This window comes from Dicentrarchus labrax, unplaced genomic scaffold, assembly GCF_905237075.1.
Source record: "Dicentrarchus labrax unplaced genomic scaffold, dlabrax2021, whole genome shotgun sequence".
NCBI lineage: Eukaryota > Metazoa > Chordata > Actinopteri > Moronidae > Dicentrarchus > Dicentrarchus labrax.
Window position 1 is genome coordinate 18,392,360 of NW_026136724.1, and position 24,190 is coordinate 18,416,549.

A 24,190-nucleotide genomic window follows, 5' to 3' on the forward strand; every position below is an offset into this window, starting at 1 on the left:
CAGACCTACTTTGGTGCCATCTTGTGGGCAATTGGATATAATGCAACATGACACCTTTCCCATGTAAACTGGGGTCTGTGCCTTTTATATTATACCTGGAAACACACCAGAATGATATTTAACCACGATTACAGCCATATTTAGTTAAATGTGGACAGTTTGTGACTTTTATATGAGAGTCGCAGATCTTAAAACAATCTGTCTGATGGGAAACTTGTGATAATCTACAAAAGAGTCCAAATCTATTTACCCTGCCCACACTGCAGGTCAAGTTTCAAAGTTTCCTTCTTGTTTCTGGGTTACATGAAAGACAACAAATATTGACTGGGGCCAGGAGTCGATCGGTTCAGTGGATTTTAACCTTCAGTTTTCAGCTCGGCTGTGTTTCTCCCTGCAGAAGGACTGTCTGTCTCCCAGTGCTGTGTTTCTTTTTTATATATATGTGTGTGAGGGTATGTGTGTTTGAGCCCACAGGCCTGGAAACATGAGGCGTCTGCTGCTGCTGCTTCTGGGGCTCCTGCTCCTCCAACAGGGCCGCTGCTTTGAGTTTGTGATTGATGGAGAATGGGAGGACGAGACGGTGAGTTGGAGGGGGTTATCATGGACTATGGGAAGGGTGTAAATCCTGAAAGAACACTGTTTATGCCACTTTTTATTTACAGACTATAGTTTGACTGATATCTATCTCAAATTGACTGATTTGTGAATGGAAAGATATATATGAAAACATTTAGCATCTATTTGTAGTTGTAGGACTGACATGAAGAAAATGTTATATTTTATGGTATTTCATGATTTCAAAATTGATATTGCAAGAGAAGTGAATTGTATATCATATAAGAACTTTTTCTGTGTATACATATATCTAAACTCCCTCTGACTGCTCACCTTTAAAACTCACTTCAGTACTTTTGCAGAGGGGTCATTTTTTGCCAGTATTTCACAATCTCTGTCCAGATTTGATTTAAATCCCATGATGCACATAAAATAAATACAAGCAACTATTCTGAATTGTTGCAGAAAATATACAAAATGTATGTGTTACTCATTTTATTGGGTGAATTATTTTGATTGTTAAGTCTGATATTTGTCGTAATTAAACAAACTTTCTCCTTTTCTCTTATCTAAACTTTTACCTTTAAAACTCACTTTTGTACTACGAGTAAGACCATATTTTTTGTTTAAATGTGAGTTAAATTACTTTAAAAAAGCTATTTTTTCCTAAATAGCTGCAGAAACAATACTGAATTTATATTAAATAAATCAGATTTTCATCATTATTTTCTTTCTGCCACCAGTCACATCTACAGGATCATCGGGAGAGACACAAGGTGGGATCTTCTTCTTCCAAACAAACTGACTTTTCTTATTTACATACATGTCTAATTGTATGATACAGAGCATGAATGGCGGGTTTGCTTTTATCATTGATGTTGCAATAATTGCAATCATCGATCCGTGGAATGAATTTCACTGATTACACAGAAATAAACAAGGGCATCGTCGAACAAACCCACAACAGTTTGTGATTTATAATCTTCTCCCAGAGAGTTGATTAAAACAGAGTCAAGCTGATGACTTGTCTGTGTGTGTTTCAGAGAGCAATATTGACCAGCGAGGAGCAGGAAGACTTTGAGGTATGACTCTCCGCTTGTTGTTCGAGCCCTCTCCACTGTGACAGAGTTTAACCTTATCTAATAGTCAATATGCTGCTGTTTGAAGAGATTCCCATGACTGACGGGTTATTGACTTTGTTCTTGTTAATCCTACTAAACCTCCCTTTTTGGTCTGTCTTTCTCTGCCTCTATATTTGTCTTTATATAATCTCAAACTATGGCAATATCTTTCTGATTTAAATTTGGCTAATTGCTAAGAGAAGGAGCACTATAAAGCAAAAGCAACCATACTTAATGCAAATTGTAAGACCAGACTGAGAGCAGACCAACTGAATCAAGAATATCCAAAATATGGTTTAAATTCCTTGTGAAAATTAAAGAAATATGTGTTTTTCAAGGCTAAAAATCAAATCTAGCTCCAAGTTCTCTGCAGGATAATCCCTAAACACAACATACATAATGAATCAATGCATTAAAGGTTTATGAAATTTTACCAAAAGAGAGGAGGTCAGAAAAAGTCAAGAATTCTAAGAAAGAGAAGTCTTTAATATCAGAAAAGTGTCCTGTAAACTTTATCCTCTCCACTGCTGAGCCCTCGACACCCATCATCCATCCTCACTTATCCTGTCATTGGCTGCGCAGGCCATCCGTGGAGAGGACATCACCGTCAAGAGCTATAAGGTGGAGAGCCGGATCACGTCACGCTTCGCCCACACCACTGTCAGGAGCTCGGTGGTCAATTCGGGCTCCAAAGCCCAGAGCATCGGCTTCAACGTCCAGATCCCCAAACGAGCTTTCATCACCAACTTTACCATGTGAGCCCAGCTTCCCAAAGTGCAAACAGTCTTTTAGACCGAGATGATAGAGGTTTAACTTTTCATGCTTTTTGTTGCAGGAATGTGAATGGGATAACATTTGTGGGCTCAGTGAAGGAGAAGACAGTGGCCAGGAACCTGTACGCCCAGGCCAGATCCAGAGGCAAGGCAGCAGCCATCGTCAGGTACTGGATCAGCCTTTTAGATTTCAACCCTCTGTTAAGCTCTAAATACAGACTGAAAGGTTTCTGCTTAACAGGGCTAATTCCCAGGACATGGAGACCTTTAAGACGGAAGTCCATGTTCCTCCTGGCAGCCACATTGAGTTCGAGCTCCACTACCAGGAGATGATGCACCGCAGGCTGGGTTTCTATGAACACTCACTGTACCTGCAGCCTGGGAGGCTGGTGCCCCAGTTCCAGGTAAAAATATCATCACATATGTGCAGCTTTGCATGCATGTATGTGTTCTTCCATTCATCCCTGACTTGGTGTCTCTCTTTAGGTGGATGTGTACATCTTTGAGCCGAAGGGAATTACCATGGTACAAACACCAAGCACCCTTGGAGAGCAGTTTGCAGAGATGATCAGCCTCACACAATCCAAAGACAAGGTAAGACTGGTAAACACCAAGAGAGCCAGTTGCTCTGCCACAGCTGTGCAATTCAAACATTAGAATCTGGATCTCCATCTAATCCACCTATAATCCTAATACAAGGTGCATTTGGTGCATGCATTTTAGAACTTGCATTAGGAATATTTGCCAGAGATATGTATCCCAGACGTTTTTGGGGATATTATGAAAATTAACAAATACTTAAGTAGATTCTGGCAGCCCCTGTGGAAGAATAATAATAAAAGTATCTGTGCAGGCAGGCATCTGAATGTCTAACAAGTTGTATGATTCACTCTGTCTGTGTCCCCAGGCCCATATTGTCTTCAAGCCCAACCTACAGCAGCAGAGAAAGTGTGACAACTGCACTGGAAGCGCTATAGACGGTGTCTTTACGGTCACATATGACGTGAACAGGGACAGCAATGCCGGGGAACTACAGGTTATCACACGAGTTATCCAAGTGTACAGTTTAAAGCCTCATTAATGAACTTGTTTTAATATTGCATACAGCTAGAAACAGATCGAAGATGATCCCTCAAGCCTTCACTGTTTACTCCAGGTCTCGGATGGCCACTTTGTCCAATTCTTCGCTCCTTCCAACCTCTCACCCCTCCCTAAAAACATTGTGTTTGTCATTGACGTCAGTGGATCCATGTGGGGAGTCAAGATGAAGCAAGTAAGTGGTAGATGTTTACACGGTTGGAGTGCACTTTGACCCCTCCTCCAACCATCCTCCTGTTCCCTGCTCCTTCTTCACCCCTCCTTTGTAAGACACTGCCACCGTGTGGTCATTCCGCAGAATGCATTTAATTCTCCACACTTGTCTCGCAGACAGTGGAGGCCATGCAGGCTATTTTGGATGACCTGACCATAGATGATCACTTCAGCATCATTGACTTCAACCACAATGTGCGTTGCTGGAACGAAGAGCTGGTCCCCGGCTCCTCTATTCAGATCGCAGATGCCAAGAAATACATCCAGAACATCAAACCCAACGGAGGTGTGAGAAACGTAAACTTTAATCAAGCATGAGGCTTAGAACTTTTTGATTGGCCTGCTAAACATAAACTGTCTGTTAATTACTATATTTTACTGACTTTTGACTCCAGGTACCAACATCAATGAGGCCCTGATGAGAGCAATTCAGATGCTGCTGAGGGCGTCCAATCAGGGACTCATCGACCCTCGCTCTGTCTCTATGATCATTCTGGTGTCCGATGGAGACCCCACTGTCGGTAAGACTGACCGACTCAGCTTGGCCCTGATCGACCAAAATAAATTCTACTCTCAAATCAGCTCTGCAGCCATGAATATACTCTTCTACTTGGTGTTTCTAGGTGAGATCAAGCTCAGCACCATCCAGAAGAATGTGAAGCGGGTGATGCGGGAGGAGTTTTCTCTCTTCTCGCTGGGCATCGGCTTCGACGTGGACTATGACTTCCTGGAGCGTATTGCCATGGAGAACAGGGGCATGGCTCAGAGGATCTACGCCAACCACGATGCTGCAGAACAGCTACGGGTTAGAGAAGCTTTGAGGAAAACTTAACCTTCGGCAAACAAGCTCAGCATCACTTAGATCTTTGTCCTCATTCCCTTTCAAAAAACACATCATATGTTATATATTATACTTGTGGCTGGGGTCTCTATTTATCATTTTTTGCATATTAGTGAATTTAAATCCGGTATCGAAACGCAAAACCCAATTTTAAAGTATTTTGGTTTAGATTTCAATGATTTTAAGTAACAAAAGTTAGAAATAATTTAATACTGATGGACTAAAACCCAAATACTGTAATTTAAAGTGATAAAGCTCAAGTTTTGCTAATTTAAAATGAGCAAATCCTTCCTTCCTTCCATCCTTAGTCATGATACCTCTATACAGAAACTCTACTGGAGATCATGGTTTAGTTTCCTGATGCTCTTGAAGATCGACAGCATCTTCTACAGTCTCCCTCCTCTTCCCCTTGCAGATGTTTTACAGCCAGGTCTCCTCTCCTCTGCTGAGGAGGATCACCATCCAGTTCCCTGAGGACTCGGTGTCAGATGTCACCCAGAACCGCTTCGACAAATACTTCAGCGGCTCAGAGCTGGTGGTGGCTGGGAAGGTGCTGCCGTCTGACAGCAACACCCTGACCAGCTTCACCACCGCATCTGCCGTGAGTATATTCAACACGGCCATGCATTTACAACATGTTTTACATCATTGCACATGTAAGAGCTGAACTGAATACTTATAATTACTAATTCAGAGGTTCCAAACTGAGGGATCTTGATTCCTTCAGCAGGAAAAACATTGTATTGATCAGATTTTTCTCAAATCTTTCCTTCTTGTGTGACAGTTTCACATCTTCAGGTCACCAACAGTTATTTAAACGAAGCAATCTGAGAGGTCTAGAAGTGAAAATCATTCTTTGTTTAACTGTGATGGGGAAGGAAAAGGAACTGTGACTCTAACATGAATCCATGCGAACACTGTTTAAATGAAACAAGACCAGACAAAAACACACACACAGACTATTTCCTTGTTCACATTGGTTTTGCATTGCCCTCAATTCATTTAATCCTTGACCGATTCATGAGGAATTATGGCTGACGAACCAAACTGGGAAAATATGTGTCACGTGAATGCAGAATTCAAAAGTTGATGGTTCAAGGCCATGGGTGGAGAGAAGGAATGGGACCTAATACCACCACTGTCCTCTGTCCTGTCTTGTCCCGCAGTCCCGCCTGGATATGACCCTGGAGACCGAGGCTGACACCACGGAGCTGGACACGGAGCTGGCCAAGCAGCAGCACTCGTTCACAGGCTTCGCCAGACAGATGTGGGCTTACATCACCATCAAACAGCTGCTCTCTGAAAGGTGAAACATTAAGGAAACATTACAGTTTTGTAGAAATATGATAGTATTGTCCCTCCTAACAGTTAATCAGTGTTACTGTCAGTATTCTGACCGCTGCAGTGTGGCTCTCCTGCAGGTCTCTGGCTCCGACAGCTGTCAAGAAGAGGAAGATCACCCAGCGGATTATGTCGCTGGCTGTGGAGCATCAGTTCGTCACTCCTCTCACTGCTCTGCTGGTAGAGAGCGAAGGCGCCACAGAGAGGCTGCTGGCTGACTCCCCAAGGGACCCCAAGCATGGCTGCTGCTCAGGTGCCTGACAGAAGATACTCTATCTCTCTCTCAGTGTTTATTGATGTCGCTGTCTCAACCTGATTTTTATGGTGTCTGGTTTGAATTTAAAGGACAGAAAGCATTTTTTGATTTTGATTTTATGGGAACAGAATGGTCTCTTTAGATCTAAATCTTTATTTGACAGATTTCTGCTGCACAATTATGTTACACGAGGAATATAGTATCAAAAACACAAGAAAAATATATATATTCTTTCAATTCTATATCAAATACACAACCAATCAAGCTACTTTGACTGACAATGCTGGGTTACCGTCACACTGTCATGTGAGTGTAGGAGGAGGACTAGGAGGAGGCTCATCGATCAATGGTCCGGGTCCAGTCCGCGTTGTCTACCAGCCTCCACCATGGGTCCAGATGACCACTACGGCTCCCCCGAGTCAGGCTGAGAAGGGTCCGGAGGAGTGGACCCTGCCTCTAAAGGTCAACTTAGGTAACACACACACACACACACACACACACACACACACTTCTGCTGACTTCCATAAACTCATGACAACTCTTCCAGCTGCTGAGTTAAATGTGAACGGTACTCAGTGTGTAACAAGCTCAGTGTTTCTCATCCAGTGGACAACGACCCACACTTCATCATCCACCTGCCCCGAAGTAACATGGACGTCTGCTTCAACATCGACTCCAAACCCGGTCACATTCTCAACCTGGTGTCTGACAGTGGAACAGGTACCAAACTTTACTGAATAAATAGTCATATATCTTTCCTTAAGCAACCTGATTTGACACAGATTTTCTGTCCTTAATGAACATGTAGCATTTTAACATCACAGTATGTATTTTAAGGCATTTTTGTTTAATTACTGTAAACAAACAAGACCAGTGCAAAAGTTATGATTTCTGTATCATACTATATTTAGTCAGTAGTCACTAAGGGTTACTTATTCCAGGTCCTTCAATAGTATTCAATAGGAATACTATGAAATGTCTTTTGAATCTGTATTTATGAAAGATTATGAAGATTGAACTCAGGCTGTCCCGTTAAAGTGTGACCTTACATTTGATGAGTTGACCCTCTCCTGTCCTGAAGGTGTGGTGGTGAACGGTCAGTTGATTGGCTCTAAGCAGATGCACAAAAACAAACTGAACACCTACTTCGGCACCATCTCGGTCTACTACCAGCCCGATGGAGTCAGCGTGACCGCCAGCACCGTCGGCATCGCCGTGACCGACGGCAGGAACAACCACTCCTTCACCTGGGGGGCCACGTCCGAAATCACACAGGATGGGTAACTGTTACCTTTTATTTACAGCTTCTGCCTCACTGCCCTTTACATCTGGGTCATTTTGTCTCATGTTTCTGTGTTTCAGTGTGAGGATTTCCATCGTGAAGAACTCTCACGTTTCCATCACAATAAATAACGATATCCAGGTGATGGTGTTACTTCATCGTGTGTGGAAGAAAAATCCGGTCAGCGTTGACTTCCTCGGTATCTACATTGCCAATGACAACCGGTACTCCCCTCTGGTTCACGGGCTAATAGGTACGTCTCAGCAACCTCACAGGCTTTAAAACAACTGCAGGGTGTTACTGCCATAGCCAGACCTCAAGCTTTAGATTGTAGAAAAACATTTATAAGGTCACCCAGAGGTTCACACCGGCCCCTATTTAACAGGACAGTTTTCCAGAGAGCCTGAGGTGAGCGTGAACGACATTCACGAAGGAGTCGACCCTCTGAAGAAGGAGGCCATCATGGAGGTGAAGGGCAACAGGCTGCACGTCACCAGGTACGTCTTAACTCACATAACACCTGTTTCTGAACAAACCCATTTCTTATTCAAACCATAAACCTGTGTGTTTGTGTGTATTAGGGGCTGGCAAAAGGACTACAGGCAGGATAAGAAGCGCGGCTCAAACGTCTACTGCTGGTTTGTGCACAACAGTGGGAAGGGCTTTATCGACGGTCACTACACCGATTACATCGTCCCGGAACTCAACAGCTTCCTCCAGACGCTCTGAGCAGCCAGGGACACATTCAAGAGTGCTGTGCTGCTTATTAATCACCTGGGTCAGTAGGGTTGTAAAGAAAATTACATTTAAAACAGAGTGAGTGAAAAAACTGGAGCCACAAGACAGAGGGGAAGACATGAAGACGTGTAACTTTTTGGTATCTGTGTGCATCTACATCTTCTGATTACAGTCTTTATTTTAAAAATTCTAGATGTTTTTTCCTCCCCCAATTATTTTCCAAAGAACACCAGAAGTCACTTTTGCTGAATTTATTTGGAGAAAATGTACATCTGCAATGTTGTAGATCAACTTGAACATTAATACAAAATAAAAAACTAATTGAACACATTGTTTTCTCTGCGATAACTCACTGGAATTGCATTGTGGGATGTGTGTGTGTATGTACAGGTGAATCTTGGAGGGGGTGGGGAGGGGGGAGTAACTCTGACACAGTAGAGAGTCCCTCAGGGTAACTGACTGCCTGAGGTTAGAAAAGGAAGGTTGTTGGTTCAGGCCAGTTTTGAGAAATCCTCATAGGCGATGTCCACTCTCTTCCCCTTCTCCTTACCCTAAAGGGGAGAGAGGATGAAACTTTAAAAGATGCAACATAGGTACACAGGTTAAGCCTCATTTTTCACACTGAATGTGGTCAGATGCATATTGTTTTGGGTTTATCTGCCCAGGTTTTGTTTATGCTCTATAACAAACGGTTTTACATTTAAAAAGTCACCAGCAACATCTCTCTGCAGGTATGGTGTCCCTTTTGCTCTGGATAATAAATAATAAGTTATGTTCGGGGGTATTATCCAAACAAACAGAGGGAGACGCTGTTGGCGGGAAGACGCATTATTTTGAAATGCGACTTTTCAGTGCTTTGAGAACCACAAACGAAACCAAGTAGATATCTCAGAAACTATCCAAAAACTACCCCGACGGTAAACGATAAATTCTGCTTTTTGTAATCTAGTTCATTCCGAACTACTCACAGAGTCGAGCGTGAGCGTAGCGCTGAAGTTCTTTTCGTCTATCCCCTCCAGCACAGCCTCCGTGTCTCTGTACGGACCGTTCAGGATCAGAACCCGTTTACCTGCGGGGAGGGGAGTTTAACAACAAGATGCTGAGGAGGACAGAAAAAAAGACAGCTGAGGCACGTGGTGATGCCTCCACCTCAGGTTTGTTCATCGGTTTGATGTTCAGCGATCTGTAGAACGTCGTTAGAAGAGTTAACAGGTTTTGGCGGCTCACCTGGTGCAGGTATGACCGTCTCTACGTGATTCTGGTCCAGTTTCAGTTTGTCTCCGGAGTCGATTATCTTCACCACCGCTGCATACTTGTCTCGCACTTCCTACGACAAAAAAAAGATCCACCACGGCTATTAGCAACGTAGCTCTTCCGACATCCACATAAACGTGCTCTCGCCCAAAATAAATACAAAGCACAGTTACCGTGACGACAGCCTTCTTCTTGTGGTACCTATCTCCCAGCCTCTTGGTGACAACTTTGACCACAATGTTGGGCTGCAGCCAGTAATCTGTTCTGACCTGCTGCTGCTTCTTCTTCTTCCTCTCCTCCATCTGAACAGAATAAAAAAAAAAAAAAAAGAGCTCCTTCTCAGAACACTCAGCTGGACTAAATGCAAACACAAGACAAGATATAATCCTCCTCTATATACCTCTATGATCTCCTCCAGAGCAGATTTCTTCTTCTTATCCGATCTGGAGTCTGAACTGGAGGACGTGTCTTTCCTCTTGGTCGAAGAGGAGGATGATGATGCTGCTGCTTTGAGAGCGCTAGCACCCAGGGCAGAACTACAGGGAGATCCAAACAAGTGTCAGACAAAATAATTCAAATAAAATAATTATGCAGAACACTTAGAAAACTGCAGAGACTCCTGTACCTCGATTTGGAAGGACCGGCTACACACGAAGAGGCTCCCAGGTTGAAAGCGACTGCAGAAGAACATGTGAGGGTGAGTGGAAAGAAAGGAACAAACATGCTAAATTTTGTCGAGAGTTTTGATTAGAATACCCAAAATCATCATGACATCCCAAAAGCTTAGTAACTGAGACAAAAAACATTTATCATCACTGTTCTTTAACCTAAAAATTACAGTTTTTGTCTGCAATTTAGAATTTTTTTAACTTACTTTTCTCTTCTTCACTCTCACGTTTCAGCTCTGTGTAAACTGGAGTTTCCTACAGAGAAAAATACAGAACAAAATATTATTTTAAAGTTTTTATTTAGCTGCACTGAGCATGTGCACACTAATCTATATATATCAGAGATTGTATCATCAAAATATCTATAGAATGTGATTCTGTTGGTCTCTATTGCATGTCTGTCTATCTTGGGAGAGGTCTCCCTCCTCTGTGTCTCCTCCTGAGGTTTCTTCCATTTTCCCCGCGTTAAAGGTTTTATCTGGGGGAGTTTTTCCTTTCCCCAATCGGACACAGGGGGTGTTGAATGTTGTACAGACTGTAAAAACTCCCCGACCGTCTCCGCCAGCACTCACTTCTGGCTCCTTGCCGTCGCGGCCTCTGCGGACCTGCTCCTCGATGAACTTGGCGCTCCTCTCCTCGTCGTCCAGGTCCTGCTTCTTCTTCCTCGCCTGCTCCTCTTGGCGGCGGATGGTCTCCGGGTCGCGGTCGATGTACTGGACGTACCAGCCTTTAGGGGTCTCGTCGACCTTACAGAAACCTAGACATTCAGCAAAGTGTTACACATTTAAAATAATCCCTCAGTAATGGAGCAGTAGCTGCACTCTGATCTGATCTCTTCATATCGTGTCTGATTCGGTTTCTGTTGTTGTCTGTCTGCTCTGTAAATGGTGGTCCTTAAAGAGATGTTTCAGGAAGAAGATTTTCCATTCTTTGATGTTATAACCACATATTAAGACTTTCCCCATTCGGTGACTTTACCTTCTCTGCCCAGCCACTTGGTGAAGTCAGTGAGGGTCTCCCACTGGGTGGAGTTCATGTGGACGTGCTCTCTGTCGCTGATGTATTCATTGTAGACAATGTTGTTGTGCACTCGCTTGGTTCCTGCAGATTAAAAAAAAATAAATACAGCTGCTGTTGCACAAAACATCTGGATAAAGTGTGCAGGACTCACCAAAACGTCTGCTGAGCAGCTCCAGGAAGTCGCTTTTAAACTCACTGGGAGAAAAAAAGGAAAAAACAGGAATGGACTTCTCATGAAACTGCAGCCTCACACACACACACACACACACACACACACACACACACACACACACTAAGGGAACTCACTCAGAGAAATAGTCCATGAACTTGTTGGGGTCCTCTGAGGCCAGCAGCAGCTGCCTCTGGTGGGACTCGGACATGCAGTGACATTTGAAGCCGTTCTGTCAACCAACAGTGAAGACACATCACATAGCAAAACACAGTAAACACAGTAAACACAGTAAACACAACAGATTTAATGGACGACTCACCTCATCTCTGCATTGTTTCTGACACATCTGACAATACCACCTCAACTTCTGGAGACCTTTGGACTTTATCCGGTTGGCTATGGCCTTCGGGGACAGAAAGTCTGCTTTTCCCATTCTGGAAAGCACCAATAAACCTACAACACTTGTTATTTATCGATTAATAACCCTTAAAGTGTGAAAAAAGCTCCTTGAATCGCCATGAACGTCCAACAACGTAAACAGTTTCCGCTTGTGGTAACGTCATAATCTCGCGAAAGCCTAGAACTCGCGATATCTTTAGCTGCGTTCAGGGACACACTAAGCTTTCGGAATTTACCCTACTGTTTACAATTTATGATTTATTAAGTTACCCAAACATTTTATTAGATTACTGTAACAAACTTTACTTAGCCCCAGTTTGTGGCTCCCATGTGGTTGTAATTTATTTTGTGATTGTGACAATCCGTCTGCTATCAGTGTTGAGCTGGCTACTAAAAAAAAAAAAAAACAACGTAATTTATTACTCATTAAACTTTTAAAAAGTAATGTAATTACTTTATTAATTACTCCCTGACAACAGTAATAAGTTATACTACTAGTACTTTTTCTGATACTTGTCGCAAAATTGGTAATTTTGCCTCTTTTTCCCAAATTTCAGACTTTTGTTTGTTAAAATTAAAGTAATAGGGTTTTATCTGTAACTAATTATTTTTTTAAGAGGGAAATTTAACATTATTACTGAATATATTAGTAATTAGTAACACTACTAGTTACTGGGGAAAGTATATACAATATAATTAAGAAGATTTGAATCCGTTTTCTAAGTTGCAATTTTATTTAATTTGTAAAACAAACCTTCTCAGCAAGATTACGAGATAAAAATATGATTTATTTTTTATTTTTTAATCGAATCTGCTTAGTGCGTCGCAAAATTGGAATAATTGGCTGATTAATCAGAGTTGTACGGTGGCCCTGAGGTGCAAATCACAACGGCAAATCAGAAAACACAACGACATTAACCAAACTGGAAAAGGTAGGTACCCTCGGGCGACATGAGTCGTCGCTGATTGGACAAAAGAACTGGTCCGTCCTTTGAACCGGAAACACAACACCGCCAGACCTATGCGTTCAAGTTGCCAAATCTGAAAAGTCAAACCACTAAATAAGGAAAATATTGTATTAATACGTCCGTGTTAATGTGGGATACCTAAGAGAGGTAGAAACAGGGGTTCCAATAGTCCATATCTATGTGTTTTCTGATTTGCCGTTGTGATTTGCACCTCAGGGCCACCGTAGAGTTGCCACTTTGGAAACAAAGTTAAACTCTTCTTCAGTGTGCAACCCAACACTACTCGTTGATACAGGTGGACAGGTGAGTCTTTGGCGATTGTGGATATACCTTCAAAACGACAGTAAGTGTTTTTTTTAAACGAGTTATTTGGGTTTTTCAAAGTCTGGGCTTGCTTTTTATTCGTCCAACAGGTGTGTGCATCAGAGAAAAAGAAACTGGGGCTTCATATTTCACCAAAGTTGTTGATTTATTATTAATTTTAGAGTAGTAGCTGCTACAGACACGTTTGCTTGTCATGAGATGGAATTGGACATTTTAATGTAGACAGAATATTAAACTTTAAAAAAAAAAAAAAATCTGCATCACACCGATATGCAGATAAAGTCAAGAGGGAAATTAAACTATTAGTTGTGGATATAAATAACAACAACAACAAAAACGGCCATTTCTCTTTAAAGTTTGTCCCTTCATGTGTGTGTGTGTGTGTGTGTAAGCGCATCTTTCCGATATTTCCAGCAGTCCTTAAAGGCAGCATTCGTCCATTTTGCCTTGAAGTTGCGCCTGCGCAGTTTCGCGTGGCTGACCTTCATCGGAGTAACCATGTTCGCCAGGAGCAGCGCGTTGGTCTTCTCCCCACAATGGTGAAGTCAAACCGCCTTAAATGCTTTCCACAGCGGCGTTTTGAATGTTTATCCTGTGCCTGTGCAACCCGTGTGTGTGTGTGTGTGTGTGTTTGGGGCCGGCTGTGTAACTTCCAGCCTTTTAACGCGGATATTGAACGCAAGGGCACGCTGACGAGGAGGCCGCGGCTAATGAATGACAGCTAGTGACATTGCTAAGTTAACGTTAAGTGCACATTGGGAATAATCGATAATCGCTTTATTACACACCTTATCAATCAATTTGTTAGTTAGCTGTGAACGCTGACGGATGCGAGCGCCTTTGCAGATTATTCTCCAAGTTTTGTAACTAATGTGGCGTTATCTTTTTTTAATTAATTAATTAATTTATTACTATTAATGTTAATAATGCTGTTAACGTGTTGTTAATGCAGCTAAAGCTCACATGCAACTCTTTCTGTTCACAGTGGGCAGGTCAGGAACATGGCTACCTTGAAGGACAGTAAGTACACCGCTGTGTTAAGATGGAAAGACAACAGCGTATATAATAACATATAACAGACTATAATCTCTTAAGGATGTAAAATCTGAATGCTTTGTGGGTAAAAATCTTGTGCATTTTTATGGGAAATGTCACACTCAGCTGTGTAAATGTGCAAATCTCTACAGGGTTAGTGCCTGTTTGCAGGAAAGTGTACTTCAGGACATGATTTTAGTGTCATTTACACTCTGCAAAGTTTTAAATGGAAGCTTCCTCCTGTTAATTTATAGTTTAGAGATGTTGAGCAGATCAGGCTGTCCGCTGTCGTCTATTTCGGTGGAAGGTCGTTATGCAGGCAACTGAATAACAAATGATTTGAGACAAAGTGATCCCGAATTGTCGAAGCTGTCCTACTGATTTACAAAAGGTTTCAACAAAGTGTCTCTTTTTTAAAGAAGGATAATCAAGTTTCTAAATAAGTAAATATAGCCGTATTGTATTAATTTATTTGTTAGCTATAATAAATAGTCTCTGGGAAGGAAACGGAGAATAATGCGTACTGCTTTCAGACTAATTATAATATCCTCTCTTCTCTCTAGTCACCATCCGGTTGAAGTCCATCAAGAACATCCAGAAAATCACCAAGTCCATGAAGATGGTGGCCGCTGCCAAGTATGCTCGCGCTGAGAGGCAGCTGAAGCCAGCCAGAGTCTACGGCACCGGTGCTCTGGGTACGTGCCTCCTATGTTATCTCTCACTTGGCGCGAGTACGATTTTACTCTCCATAGCGTTCACATTGTTTGACACTGGACTAAGACTCTCTCTCTCGCTGTTACCTCTCTGCTCTCCAGCCCTGTACGAGAAGGCCGAGATCAAAGCGTCGGAGGACAAGAGCGCCAAGCATTTGCTCATCGGTGTGACGTCTGACCGTGGACTCTGTGGTGCCATCCACTCTGGCGTGGCCAAGGTCATCAAGAGCGAGATCGCCACCCTGACCGGTGCTGGCAAGGAGGTCATGGTGATCAATGTGGGAGACAAGCTGAGGGGCCTGCTGCACAGGTACACGTGGAAATGGAGCCCATTCGAAGTTCATCTTCATAACATTGATGAAAGACATGAGTCCGGTCCAGTGTTGAGACTTACTGAGCAGCTGTTATATTCCCTGGTTATCTTGTTTTTTTAGGTTTTAATGATGATTTGTAAATTCCCTGTTCTCAGTGTTGGTAATTGCCACATGCACAGTAGCTATTTACAATTTTAGAAATCATTTGATTATGCTGAAGTTTATATTACAGTAATTATTTCATTAGTGTTTTTAATTGCGTTTTTTGGCTTTTGTAGCATAAAAGCTGATAAAGGGGAAGCCCAGCATGCTTCAACTAGTCAAATCCTAATGGATTATTGGGCAGTTTTTGATACATAACTTGAAGGGAGGTGGTACAATAATTTTTTCCCATTATCTACAAGTTTTCACAGCCCGTTCTACGACTGTATTCTCTGCATGAAAATGGCTGTAAATCCCAATTCATACATCAAACAATGAAGTGTGCCCGTGATGCTTATCGTACCGTACCAATAATACCTACTATTCCCAATCAGAACTCATGGAAAGCACATCGTCCTGAACTGTAAGGAAGTCGGCCGCAAGCCCCCCAGCTTCACTGACGCTTCAATTGTCGCCACCGAGCTGCTCAACTGTGGATATGAATATGACCAAGGCTCTGTCATCTTCAACAGATTCAGGTACGATATTTACTTTTTTATTATTTGAATTTGTGTTTTCAAGTTGCATCAGCGAAGAGATGAACAATAAATGTCCCTTTTTTTTTTGTGCTGCAGGTCTGTTATCTCATACAAGACCGACAACAAGCCTTTGTTTTCCGTGGACTCCGTTGCTAACGCAGGTAGTGTTTGTTTTATTTGGGAAAAAGTTTGTACACACATCCTCAGGTTTCCCATATATATATACTGAACATCTGTGTCCTGTGTGCAGAGACCATGGGCATCTATGATGATATTGATGCTGATGTGCTGAGGAACTACCAGGAGTTTTCTCTGGTCAACGTCATCTACCTGGCCATGAAGGAGTCCTCCACCAGTGAGCAGAGTGCCAGGATGACTGCGATGGACAACGCCAGCAAGAACGCCTGTAAGATGCTCGACTTTCAGGAATTGGGGGCACATCAAGATATTTTAAGAAAGGATGTGCTGATATGTAGTACCTCTCCATACGTTTCTACATTCTGTAGTTTCAGCTACTCAAATGTTAACTGAATTATGTTTTTAGTTTTGGACTGACTAAACAGATGAAGAGCCCCCCTTTTAGGCTCTTAGGATTTTGGATGGACATCATCAATACATTATTTTAGAATAGATTATCTTTACTACTTAATTGTTTTTTTGGAAACAGTCCAAAACCCAAACTTTGAATTTATATAAATTAGAGAGACGCAACAGTCCAGCATTTAGTCAGTTATCCAAATGTCACTGTTTTGACTAATGTAGCATTTGATGTGCTGTTGATCACTTATGTAATGCTGAAGCAAACTGCATCATTATAAGTTATACACTGGTTGTCTGGATTTTAGAAAAGAGTTCTTCTTCTATATTCCCTATTAGTTTGTCATTCACTTAACTTTAATGGAATATAATCACATGTTGTGATAGTTTTTCATATCTTATGGTTTTAGTTTGAGCCGTCCCTCCTCCTCAGTGTTTTTACATTTGACATGACTGATTTCTCTCCCTCTTCTCTCAGCTGATATCATTGACAAGCTGACCCTCACCTTCAATCGTACCAGGCAGGCCGTCATCACCAAGGAGCTCATTGAGATCATCTCTGGAGCTGCTGCTCTGTAAGTCTCTTCACCGTCTGCTGTGTTTTCTTTTCCTCTCTTTCTCTTTTTATTCCACCACATTTGTTGTCCTTCCATATTTCTCAGTGACTCACCCCCTTTTTTTTTATTATTATCCTCACTCTGTTAACTTCTCCGACCTTTTGGAGACTTCTTTCTATTCTCTCACGCAAAATATCCTCTTTCAACCATACGTGTCTTTTTTTCCAAAAGCTGTCACATTCTCTCGTGTCTAATTCTCCTCTCTGACCTAATCTCCTCACCCTCTGCTGAACTCAGGAACTGAGGCTTGTTTTAACAGAGGAGGTAACATTGTAGAGTAGACCGTAATGTTAGACCCCTTCTGGGCTAGTTTGGCAAGCGTCTTATGTAGAAATGTGTACCATAAATTCTTTGATATAATAGTCTAGATGCCCTTTAGGTGTGCGGAGTGTTCAGCTTTTTAGACCCAGCCAACTCGAAGGGGCTGTTTATGTTCAGTGCTCTTACCTTCCTGTCTTTCTTTCTTTGCAGATAAACTGGCGAGACCATCGTTTCCATTACCTATAGCTCTTCAGAGTACTTCAGGCACGTGTTGTCGAGAGAGTCTATGAACATTTGTGCTTCTATTTGTAAAATATATGGAGAAAATAAACCTCTTACAGATTCCTCACCCATTCATCAGTTCCTGTATCTGTTTTTCCTCCCAATAAATGCTGATGACTGAGAAAGATGAATCTTGATGCTTTACTCGTATGGATTTCATCCTCCGAACATGTTACTCGATGAAAATAAAAGATAAATTAGAAATGTAGTTGCCATACAAGACTGTTATGTGGCCGAAGATCATAATATTAAAGAATTTATGTGGATTTTACAATGAAGTTAATCCTCAGTTGTGTAAATAATTAATATACAGAGGATGGACAAAGTGGCAGAAACTGCAGCATAATACATACAAACACAAATATCCCTTCAATAAATGCTTCCTTTTGTGAAGTCAGTAGGTCTTGATTTAAGTAGTGTTTTTTTTGTTTTTGTTTCATTAATGTATATTTCAAGACTTATTATGGATGCTTGAGCCATCAGATTGGTATCGATACTGACCTTATTAAAGGTTAAGATTGGGTGTTTTTTAACGCGCTGATGTGGTTTCATCTACGTGCCACTCATCCCTGTCCTCATGTTACTTTTATATAAAAACACCTACAAGTTCCACACAGTGAAGTATACAGATTTTTAATGAAGGAAAAGAGTGCTGGTATCTGTAACAGGAGAGAGTCTGATAATTTCATCCACCTTTTGTTGTGTGATTAGTGTTTGTATGAATACCCAGATAAAGAGGAATACATGGTATTGGGAGATAAGGAAAAATTAATTTTAATATGGTGCAAAAACAGTCAGATTTAAGGAAATTATTAACATTTAAAAACCTCAAAACAGACCTTAAAAAAGTTAAAAACACGGCAGAGCTACAGTCTATTTAAAATGTATTCCTAATATACTAAAACGTTTGTCTGGCTTCTATTTTATGCACATTTTTGAGGCTCTAAAAAGACATTTGAGCTAAATCACGATATTTTAATAACCAAATTATAGATAGTAGCTAGACTTATAATAATAGCTACATAGGTTGATGCTGATGTTGCATTATCCCCTAAAAGGAGGTTGAGGTGAGATTTATTGTAGGTTTTAGAAATTGGCACCACTGAAGGTGCTGAACTATAAAAAGAAGGAAACTCAGTCTTCAGTTGACAAAAAAGTTTCAAGAGAGGAGTTCAGACAAATGAAAACGAATGTAGGGTATAGTGAAGTTCCACCAAAATCAAGATTGGTATTTTTCTCCTGTGTACTTCTGAGACTGACACCAGAAAACTGATTGAAGTCAGAATTCTGTTCTCAATATCTGATATAAACTTTTCCTCAAATGTACTTAAATTACCAAAAATTTGAATCCTGATTTAAATCTTTCTCAAATTTCTGAGTTTAATACCAGAATTCCTTTTCTGTTCTACGTGGCCAACAGACAGTGAGTAATAATAATCCACTTCTTTTGTTTCCTGTAATCTGCATTTATTCAGAAAACTTTGTGAGCAACTCTTGTCTTGCAAAGGACATCCAAACAAACATCCACCACTGAAGCATCCTCCAGTTCCTTAGTGCCCTGAGGAACCAAAATACAAAATTGACAATGACTTCTGACAATCTTGTTTGAATGGAAAGTTAAAGACTCTCTTGACAGGGATTAATAAATCCTTTCAGAATCATTTGCAGCTGTAACTTCTCAGTTGAAGCCAGTGGTGGGCAGTTCATAAATTATCCACCAGGCTGCGCTGTCTGACAAGAAATCTGACATCTTTTCGAGCAACAACCTGCATGTCACTGAAACTCAAAGAGGACCAGCAGTGTCTAACTGTATTAGTTCCAGTCAATTGAGCCACCGCATTCAGATTCAATATCTGATCTGAGTCCAGCCTTTTTGGATAGATCTTGCGGTTTCTCATGTTAATGCAGTCCAAACATTTTAGGTTTCGCTCCCTGGCAACAGTTACTGCCAAATAAAGACCGAAAACAAGACAGAAGGTGCTTTGCATTTTGCATTTATTATTGTTTGTGTGTCCAAAATGTATGCTTTTGTGCATGCCTGCGTCTGTGTGCGCATATAGATACATATGTGTGTGTGTGTGTGTGTGTGTGCGCACGTTTGCATACATGTCCTGCAGGCCTTGTTTGTCTATTGTATTTGTGCTTGTTATTGTTTACTCCTGAGGGGAGTGGGGAGCGATTGCATCTGAACACTGAAATTACAGCGATGCCAGACTCTGATAAACACAGTCAGAGAGCAGCAGCCTTCTCATCTCCCCTTTGCTGGCAAGGCCCAGGAATTCACATGGATGTGTGTGAGGAAGGGTGAGGGAACGGGGGGGAGGATGCGGGGCTTTGCCATACTGGGAATTCTGCAGAGCCTAGGTCACAGTTCCGGAGGCTGAGAGCAGGTCATCTGTTTCTTTCTGTGTTTTGTAGAAAAGTCAGTGCAGGGTTCTGGTAAAAAGAAGAAATAGGACCCACGAAGTCCAGTAAAAAAGGCTTATCAGACACAGAGACTGTGCACAGGTTTATTCTGCTTTGTCGCAGGATAGTGCAAAGTCTCGACAGGTATCTCTGCAGCAGTAATGTTCTTCTCTGTCTTGATGCTTGCAAGGTAAACCGTAAATTTAGCACGATTCAACTCGCACACTACGAGGTATTCTAGCTGGTATCAGAGCAGTTTTTAGGTCTTTGGAGGGAAGTCCAAGTCAGGAGCCAGGATGCAAGTCTTCCTGGTCTGAATGCTGACCATTGCTTGACAAAAGCTATGCCTAATAATCTAAAAGTCAAGCTGTGAGGCTGTGTAAAGTCTTTTAAAACAAACAATTTTGTCGTAATTTGAGACTTGAATGTTGTAGTTTTCAACTCTCAAGTCAAGGTAAGTCCTTAATTCTCCCAATAGGTAAAGAAAAAGTACAACTACAGTCTGTATACTTGTAGCACCAAAGCAGGGGAGGGTTAAATACCTTAAAGGACAGACCTGTTCATGTTTTCATAGTTTTGCCTATCATTTCTATCAGTTATAACACTATACTGTAAGCAGTGGACATTTTCTACCGGACGAGGAGCCTTTGAATTGTGTGTTTATAGACGGCAACCGACAAATCCTACATAGCTTGCCTTTAGCTTAACTTAATTTATGAGTAAAAAGCAAAAACTTCAGAGAGCTCAAGCTTCTTCCGAGGAGGTAGATATGCAGTAAAAAGCCTAATGTGTGTGTTACTATGGAAACATTTGACCTTTATTATTTCAGTCGTGATCCCTCCTCACCCATTGGCTGGTCTGCAACAAAGTTGTAAATATGAAAAGGGTGCATGGTGCAAAAACGTGACTTTGCTCTACAGTGAAGGTCAAATAGGTCAAAAAATGAGCTTTTACGACAAACTTAGACATAAAACCAAAAGTGAGCCGACCAGTATGGTTGATAAAGTAGAGTAGGTCAACAGTAAACTAGAAATGGGACCTTAAACTGTGATGTTTACAACTGTTTGCCTTCGTTTTCTCTTTTTTAATAACCCGTCCCTCATTTATAGTAACATTTCTGTGTTCCCAGATCTCTGCAATTAACTTCATGAGTACAATGTTATCATAGGAAGGGTGGTGAAAACGTGGAAAATGAGGCCCAAATAATATCAAATCTTCAGGGTAGAGAGGAGAAACAGGCTCATTTCCACTCATATACCTTTGCCACCCAATACCAGGTTTCAAACCAGCAGCCACCAACTACACCACTTCCAACAAAGCAGAGAAAAAAACACGACACACTGCCATTCTTCTGTTATTATGTTCGACGATGAAACTGTGAAAGTGTGTAGCTGTGTAATGTGAGGGGTGATTTGACAGCTGAATGATATGGCTCAAACATCTGCGCGTGACTGACTGAAGAAAAAAGACAAAATGTGTGTGTGTGTGTGTGTGTGCGTCTGTTTCTGCATTAAGGAGTGTGTAAAGGTATAACTGTGTGTGTGTGTGTGTGTGTCTGTGAGCAAACGAGTGAAGACATCTGAACATTGTGTTCGGGGGGCCCCGCCGCCGCTCTGTATTAGCTTCACCTCGTTATCGTTATCGCCCTCTTCCATTGTGGCATGAAGGGCGGAAAATGATTAGAGGAACAGGTGACAATGGAGGCAGAGATTTCTGCCTTTACCCGGGGCAGCGCCACTGTCAGGTACAGCAGCATTACACTCAAAAGAAAAGAAGAGGGGCGCCGCACAAAAGAGCTCCTTTCTTACTTTAAAACACTCACGTCTTCTTCAGGAGTGCAGAATTGGGTGTTCATGGGAGCCAATTGACTGCCCTCCATCCCTCCATCCGTCTCTCAGGTAATCACAGACAGAAAGGCGAGCGCTTTGAGGGGAAAGACTTTCCACTCCTCCTCCCTTCTCCTTCGCTCTCAACTCCCCTTTTTTTTTCTGATGAGAGAGGAAAATGAAGGGAGAGATAGCAACGAAGGAGGGGAAGGCAGGAAGCGAAAGGCCGAGGCTTGTTTCCCACGGCGACGGCTGTGCGTGTGCGCATGAGCGACACGGACTCTGATGTAGTAACGCCGGGGCATTATCTCATTCAACCCCCCCCCCACTTCTTATCTCAATGCGTTCCCCTCCTTCTTTTCTCCTCCTCCCCCCTTCTCCCTCACCCCCCAGCCTTACACAAAGCTATCTGCTCTGTGGACTTTTCTGACTATTTATGTCGGACAAGGTCAGGATCGTTTAAACCGCTCTGCCTCTCTCAGCCCCTGCAGATGAGATAGCGCGGGAAAGGAGGGAGAAACGATCGATTCCCGCCGCCACGCAGATTTATTCCCCTCCCTCCCTCCCTCCCTTCATCCGCCTCCTCTTGCTCATTCTCCCAATGGGGCTTTTTGCACCGAGCCAGGCAGGGGAGGGTCACCATCGGCTCCGCCGCCGCCACCGGGCTCATCAGTCTCTTTAACACCCGTGGCGTTTAAAATACAGTAGCAGCCCTTAAACTGGCCACTTTTCTCCTGGTCCAAATGAGAGCCATCCTCCCATCAATCTGGCCGGCTCAGGTTTCAGAGGGGCGTGAATGGTGAGGCCTGTTGAGAGAGAAAGAGAGAGAGAGGGGAAGAGATTTAGACGGGGGAAGTGGCGGTCTGTATCATTCACAGGGGTGTTTTACAAATGAAGTGGGGCACTTACTCAGGCTGAAGGCTTGATTGTGAAGTGGGCTGAGAAGTGGGACACTAACCAGTCAGAAGAATAAGGGGTTTCGAAGGCCACTAAAGACACTGATATTTAGGGGTCAAACCTGCTGATGGCTGATATTTAGTGCCACTCTTCAGTATTTGTAATATGGGAATCTTCTAAATGTAGCATTTTGGTGCTATTGTAATTTGCTGCTCTGTAATTCAGACGGCACATGTCAGTCCGACAGCTGCTGACAGATGTGTCCTCTTTTCTGCAGATGTCTCGGTAGTTTTACTCTGTTGAGGTTTTGTATGTGGTGTTCAACCATCAACAGATATTCTCGAGGGACCACAACAACATGCATGGCGAGTGTCACCTGACCGACAGCTAACCAGGTGTTATTACGCCTACAGGTTTGACGTCATTAAAGTAGCTAAAATCTTAAATATTTAGCTAGATATTCAGAAGTCATCATCAATTCATCAGGCTGAATTTCCATTTTATTTTCACTTTACTATTCACTAATGAATTGTTGAAAGAATAGAGGCATAAGCCAGGAAAACCTGGAACGAGGAAAACCAATTTTCCTGCATATTTTTTACTCCTGCCTCGCATTAGGGGAGGCTGAGTACTCAGTGCCAAAGTATACAGTAAAACACTACACACTACCAGTCTCTTGATAGAGCACAATGGGCTCACAGTAAATTCATGGTGCACTTGTATTCTGTGTTTTTAAAAGAGGTAAAACTCTGCCTACAATTTACACTCACAAGTATAAAGTAAAGCAGCCCCTTTGCTGTATAAAGTAATTATTTAATTATTTATAAGATTAATTGTTGCCGGTTAAGAACAGTTGTGTGGTTTGCTTCTCCACAGATCCATTAGCTTTTCAAAGAAGCACAGCCTTCAGCTGCCTCTGATGATTATGTGAACTCTTGTCTTGTGTACGGGACTATCAATGCTAATGCTAACCAGCCTCTTCCCGTCTTAATGCCAAAACAAGTTGCAAACATAAAAGGTATTATTTCCTGCGTCGCAGAAAGACACAAGATGAGATAACATTTGTCTGGAGCTCTCCAAGTTAAATCACTACTGTGCTATAACAAATCTGATACACATATGATCGATTTTATTTTAATTGTTAGAAACAGTAAAATAAAAAAGGAGATGTCTTCAGATGTCTTGTCTATCACTGGGTTTTGTCAGTCCAAAAACGAGTGATATTCAGTTTACTATTGATCATGAAGACAACATATTCACATTTAAGAAGCTGGATCCACCAAATGTTTGTCACTTTGCTTAGAGAAATGACTTATCACAATAGTTGCAGTTGCAATTTTGCGTTAACTAATCATGTCAGCTCTCATTTATTTAAAAATGAGTTGCAAATATACATTTAAGTTTTTAGTGTTCATGCAACCAAAAATCCAAATAATTACAAGGATTGTGTTTATCCAAGACGTTTTATCTTGTCAGAGCAGAAACTGTCATAATCATGTAGACCACAGGACACAGAAGCTCTCCTTTTGAAAGCAGGGATAACGCTGATGCTAATAGTAAAACCTATTCATGCATACTCGCGTGGAATCTGATCAAAAC

The 24,190-nt window shown here is 41.9% G+C and overlaps 3 protein-coding genes across 5 annotated transcripts; 2 read left to right on the top strand and 1 right to left on the bottom strand.

The window, feature by feature from the left end:
• Positions 1–328: 328 nt before the first annotated feature.
• Positions 329–8,548, top strand: itih2 (inter-alpha-trypsin inhibitor heavy chain 2). The gene is made up of 21 exons (XM_051393173.1): positions 329–580; positions 1,299–1,331; positions 1,599–1,637; positions 2,259–2,431; positions 2,512–2,616; positions 2,691–2,853; positions 2,936–3,043; positions 3,357–3,485; positions 3,606–3,722; positions 3,878–4,046; positions 4,156–4,281; positions 4,384–4,565; positions 5,017–5,202; positions 5,768–5,907; positions 6,023–6,195; positions 6,515–6,670; positions 6,805–6,918; positions 7,280–7,478; positions 7,561–7,733; positions 7,866–7,977; positions 8,062–8,548. Exons 1-21 carry the CDS (start codon positions 485–487, stop codon positions 8,207–8,209), a joined length of 2,841 nt encoding a protein of 946 aa, XP_051249133.1. The 5' UTR covers positions 329–484; the 3' UTR covers positions 8,210–8,548.
• kin (Kin17 DNA and RNA binding protein) lies at positions 8,455–11,896 on the bottom strand. Its single transcript, XM_051393175.1, has 12 exons — positions 11,652–11,896; positions 11,467–11,561; positions 11,312–11,355; positions 11,119–11,241; positions 10,713–10,897; positions 10,347–10,395; positions 10,098–10,149; positions 9,873–10,008; positions 9,646–9,774; positions 9,446–9,545; positions 9,187–9,287; positions 8,455–8,769 (listed from the first exon to the last, which is right to left on the bottom strand). The coding sequence occupies exons 1-12, from the start codon at positions 11,763–11,765 to the stop codon at positions 8,710–8,712; spliced, it is 1,188 nt and encodes a 395-aa protein (XP_051249135.1). The 5' UTR covers positions 11,766–11,896; the 3' UTR covers positions 8,455–8,709.
• A 1,559-nt stretch (positions 11,897–13,455) lies between these two features.
• On the top strand, positions 13,456–17,587 carry atp5f1c (ATP synthase F1 subunit gamma). Of its 3 annotated transcripts, XM_051393178.1 has the most exons (10): positions 13,456–13,562; positions 14,009–14,043; positions 14,622–14,753; positions 14,874–15,081; positions 15,622–15,765; positions 15,862–15,926; positions 16,016–16,171; positions 16,781–16,877; positions 17,157–17,183; positions 17,391–17,587. In XM_051393178.1, the coding sequence occupies exons 1-9, from the start codon at positions 13,522–13,524 to the stop codon at positions 17,161–17,163; spliced, it is 885 nt and encodes a 294-aa protein (XP_051249138.1). In that variant the 5' UTR covers positions 13,456–13,521; the 3' UTR covers positions 17,164–17,183; positions 17,391–17,587. The 3 variants fall into 3 exon arrangements, with proteins under 3 accessions (XP_051249138.1, XP_051249139.1, XP_051249140.1); XM_051393179.1 differs by lacking the exon at positions 17,157–17,183; XM_051393180.1 differs by lacking the exons at positions 17,157–17,183; positions 17,391–17,587 and having other exon boundaries at positions 16,781–16,881.
• Positions 17,588–24,190: the final 6,603 nt, after the last annotated feature.

Bases quoted from the DNA above. Each gene is read 5' to 3' on its own strand.
- itih2 (XM_051393173.1), top strand. From the start codon at position 485: ATGAGGCGTCTGCTGCTGCTGCTTCTGGGGCTCCTGCTCCTCCAACAG. The intron at 581-1,298 runs GTGAGTTGGAGG...TTCTGCCACCAG, and splicing joins GAGAATGGGAGGACGAGACG to TCACATCTACAGGATCATCG. The intron at 7,479-7,560 runs GTAACTGTTACC...TCTGTGTTTCAG, and splicing joins TCCGAAATCACACAGGATGG to TGTGAGGATTTCCATCGTGA.
- kin (XM_051393175.1), bottom strand. From the start codon at position 11,765: ATGGGAAAAGCAGACTTTCTGTCCCCGAAGGCCATAGCCAACCGGATA. The intron at 9,546-9,645 runs GTAACTGTGCTT...TTTTTGTCGTAG, and splicing joins AGAAGAAGGCTGTCGTCACG to GAAGTGCGAGACAAGTATGC. The intron at 8,770-9,186 runs GTGAGTAGTTCG...TCTCCCCTTTAG, and splicing joins CTACGCTCACGCTCGACTCT to GGTAAGGAGAAGGGGAAGAG.
- atp5f1c (XM_051393178.1), top strand. From the start codon at position 13,522: ATGTTCGCCAGGAGCAGCGCGTTGGTCTTCTCCCCACAATG. The intron at 15,082-15,621 runs GTACACGTGGAA...ATTCCCAATCAG, and splicing joins CTGAGGGGCCTGCTGCACAG to AACTCATGGAAAGCACATCG. The intron at 15,766-15,861 runs GTACGATATTTA...TTTGTGCTGCAG, and splicing joins GTCATCTTCAACAGATTCAG to GTCTGTTATCTCATACAAGA.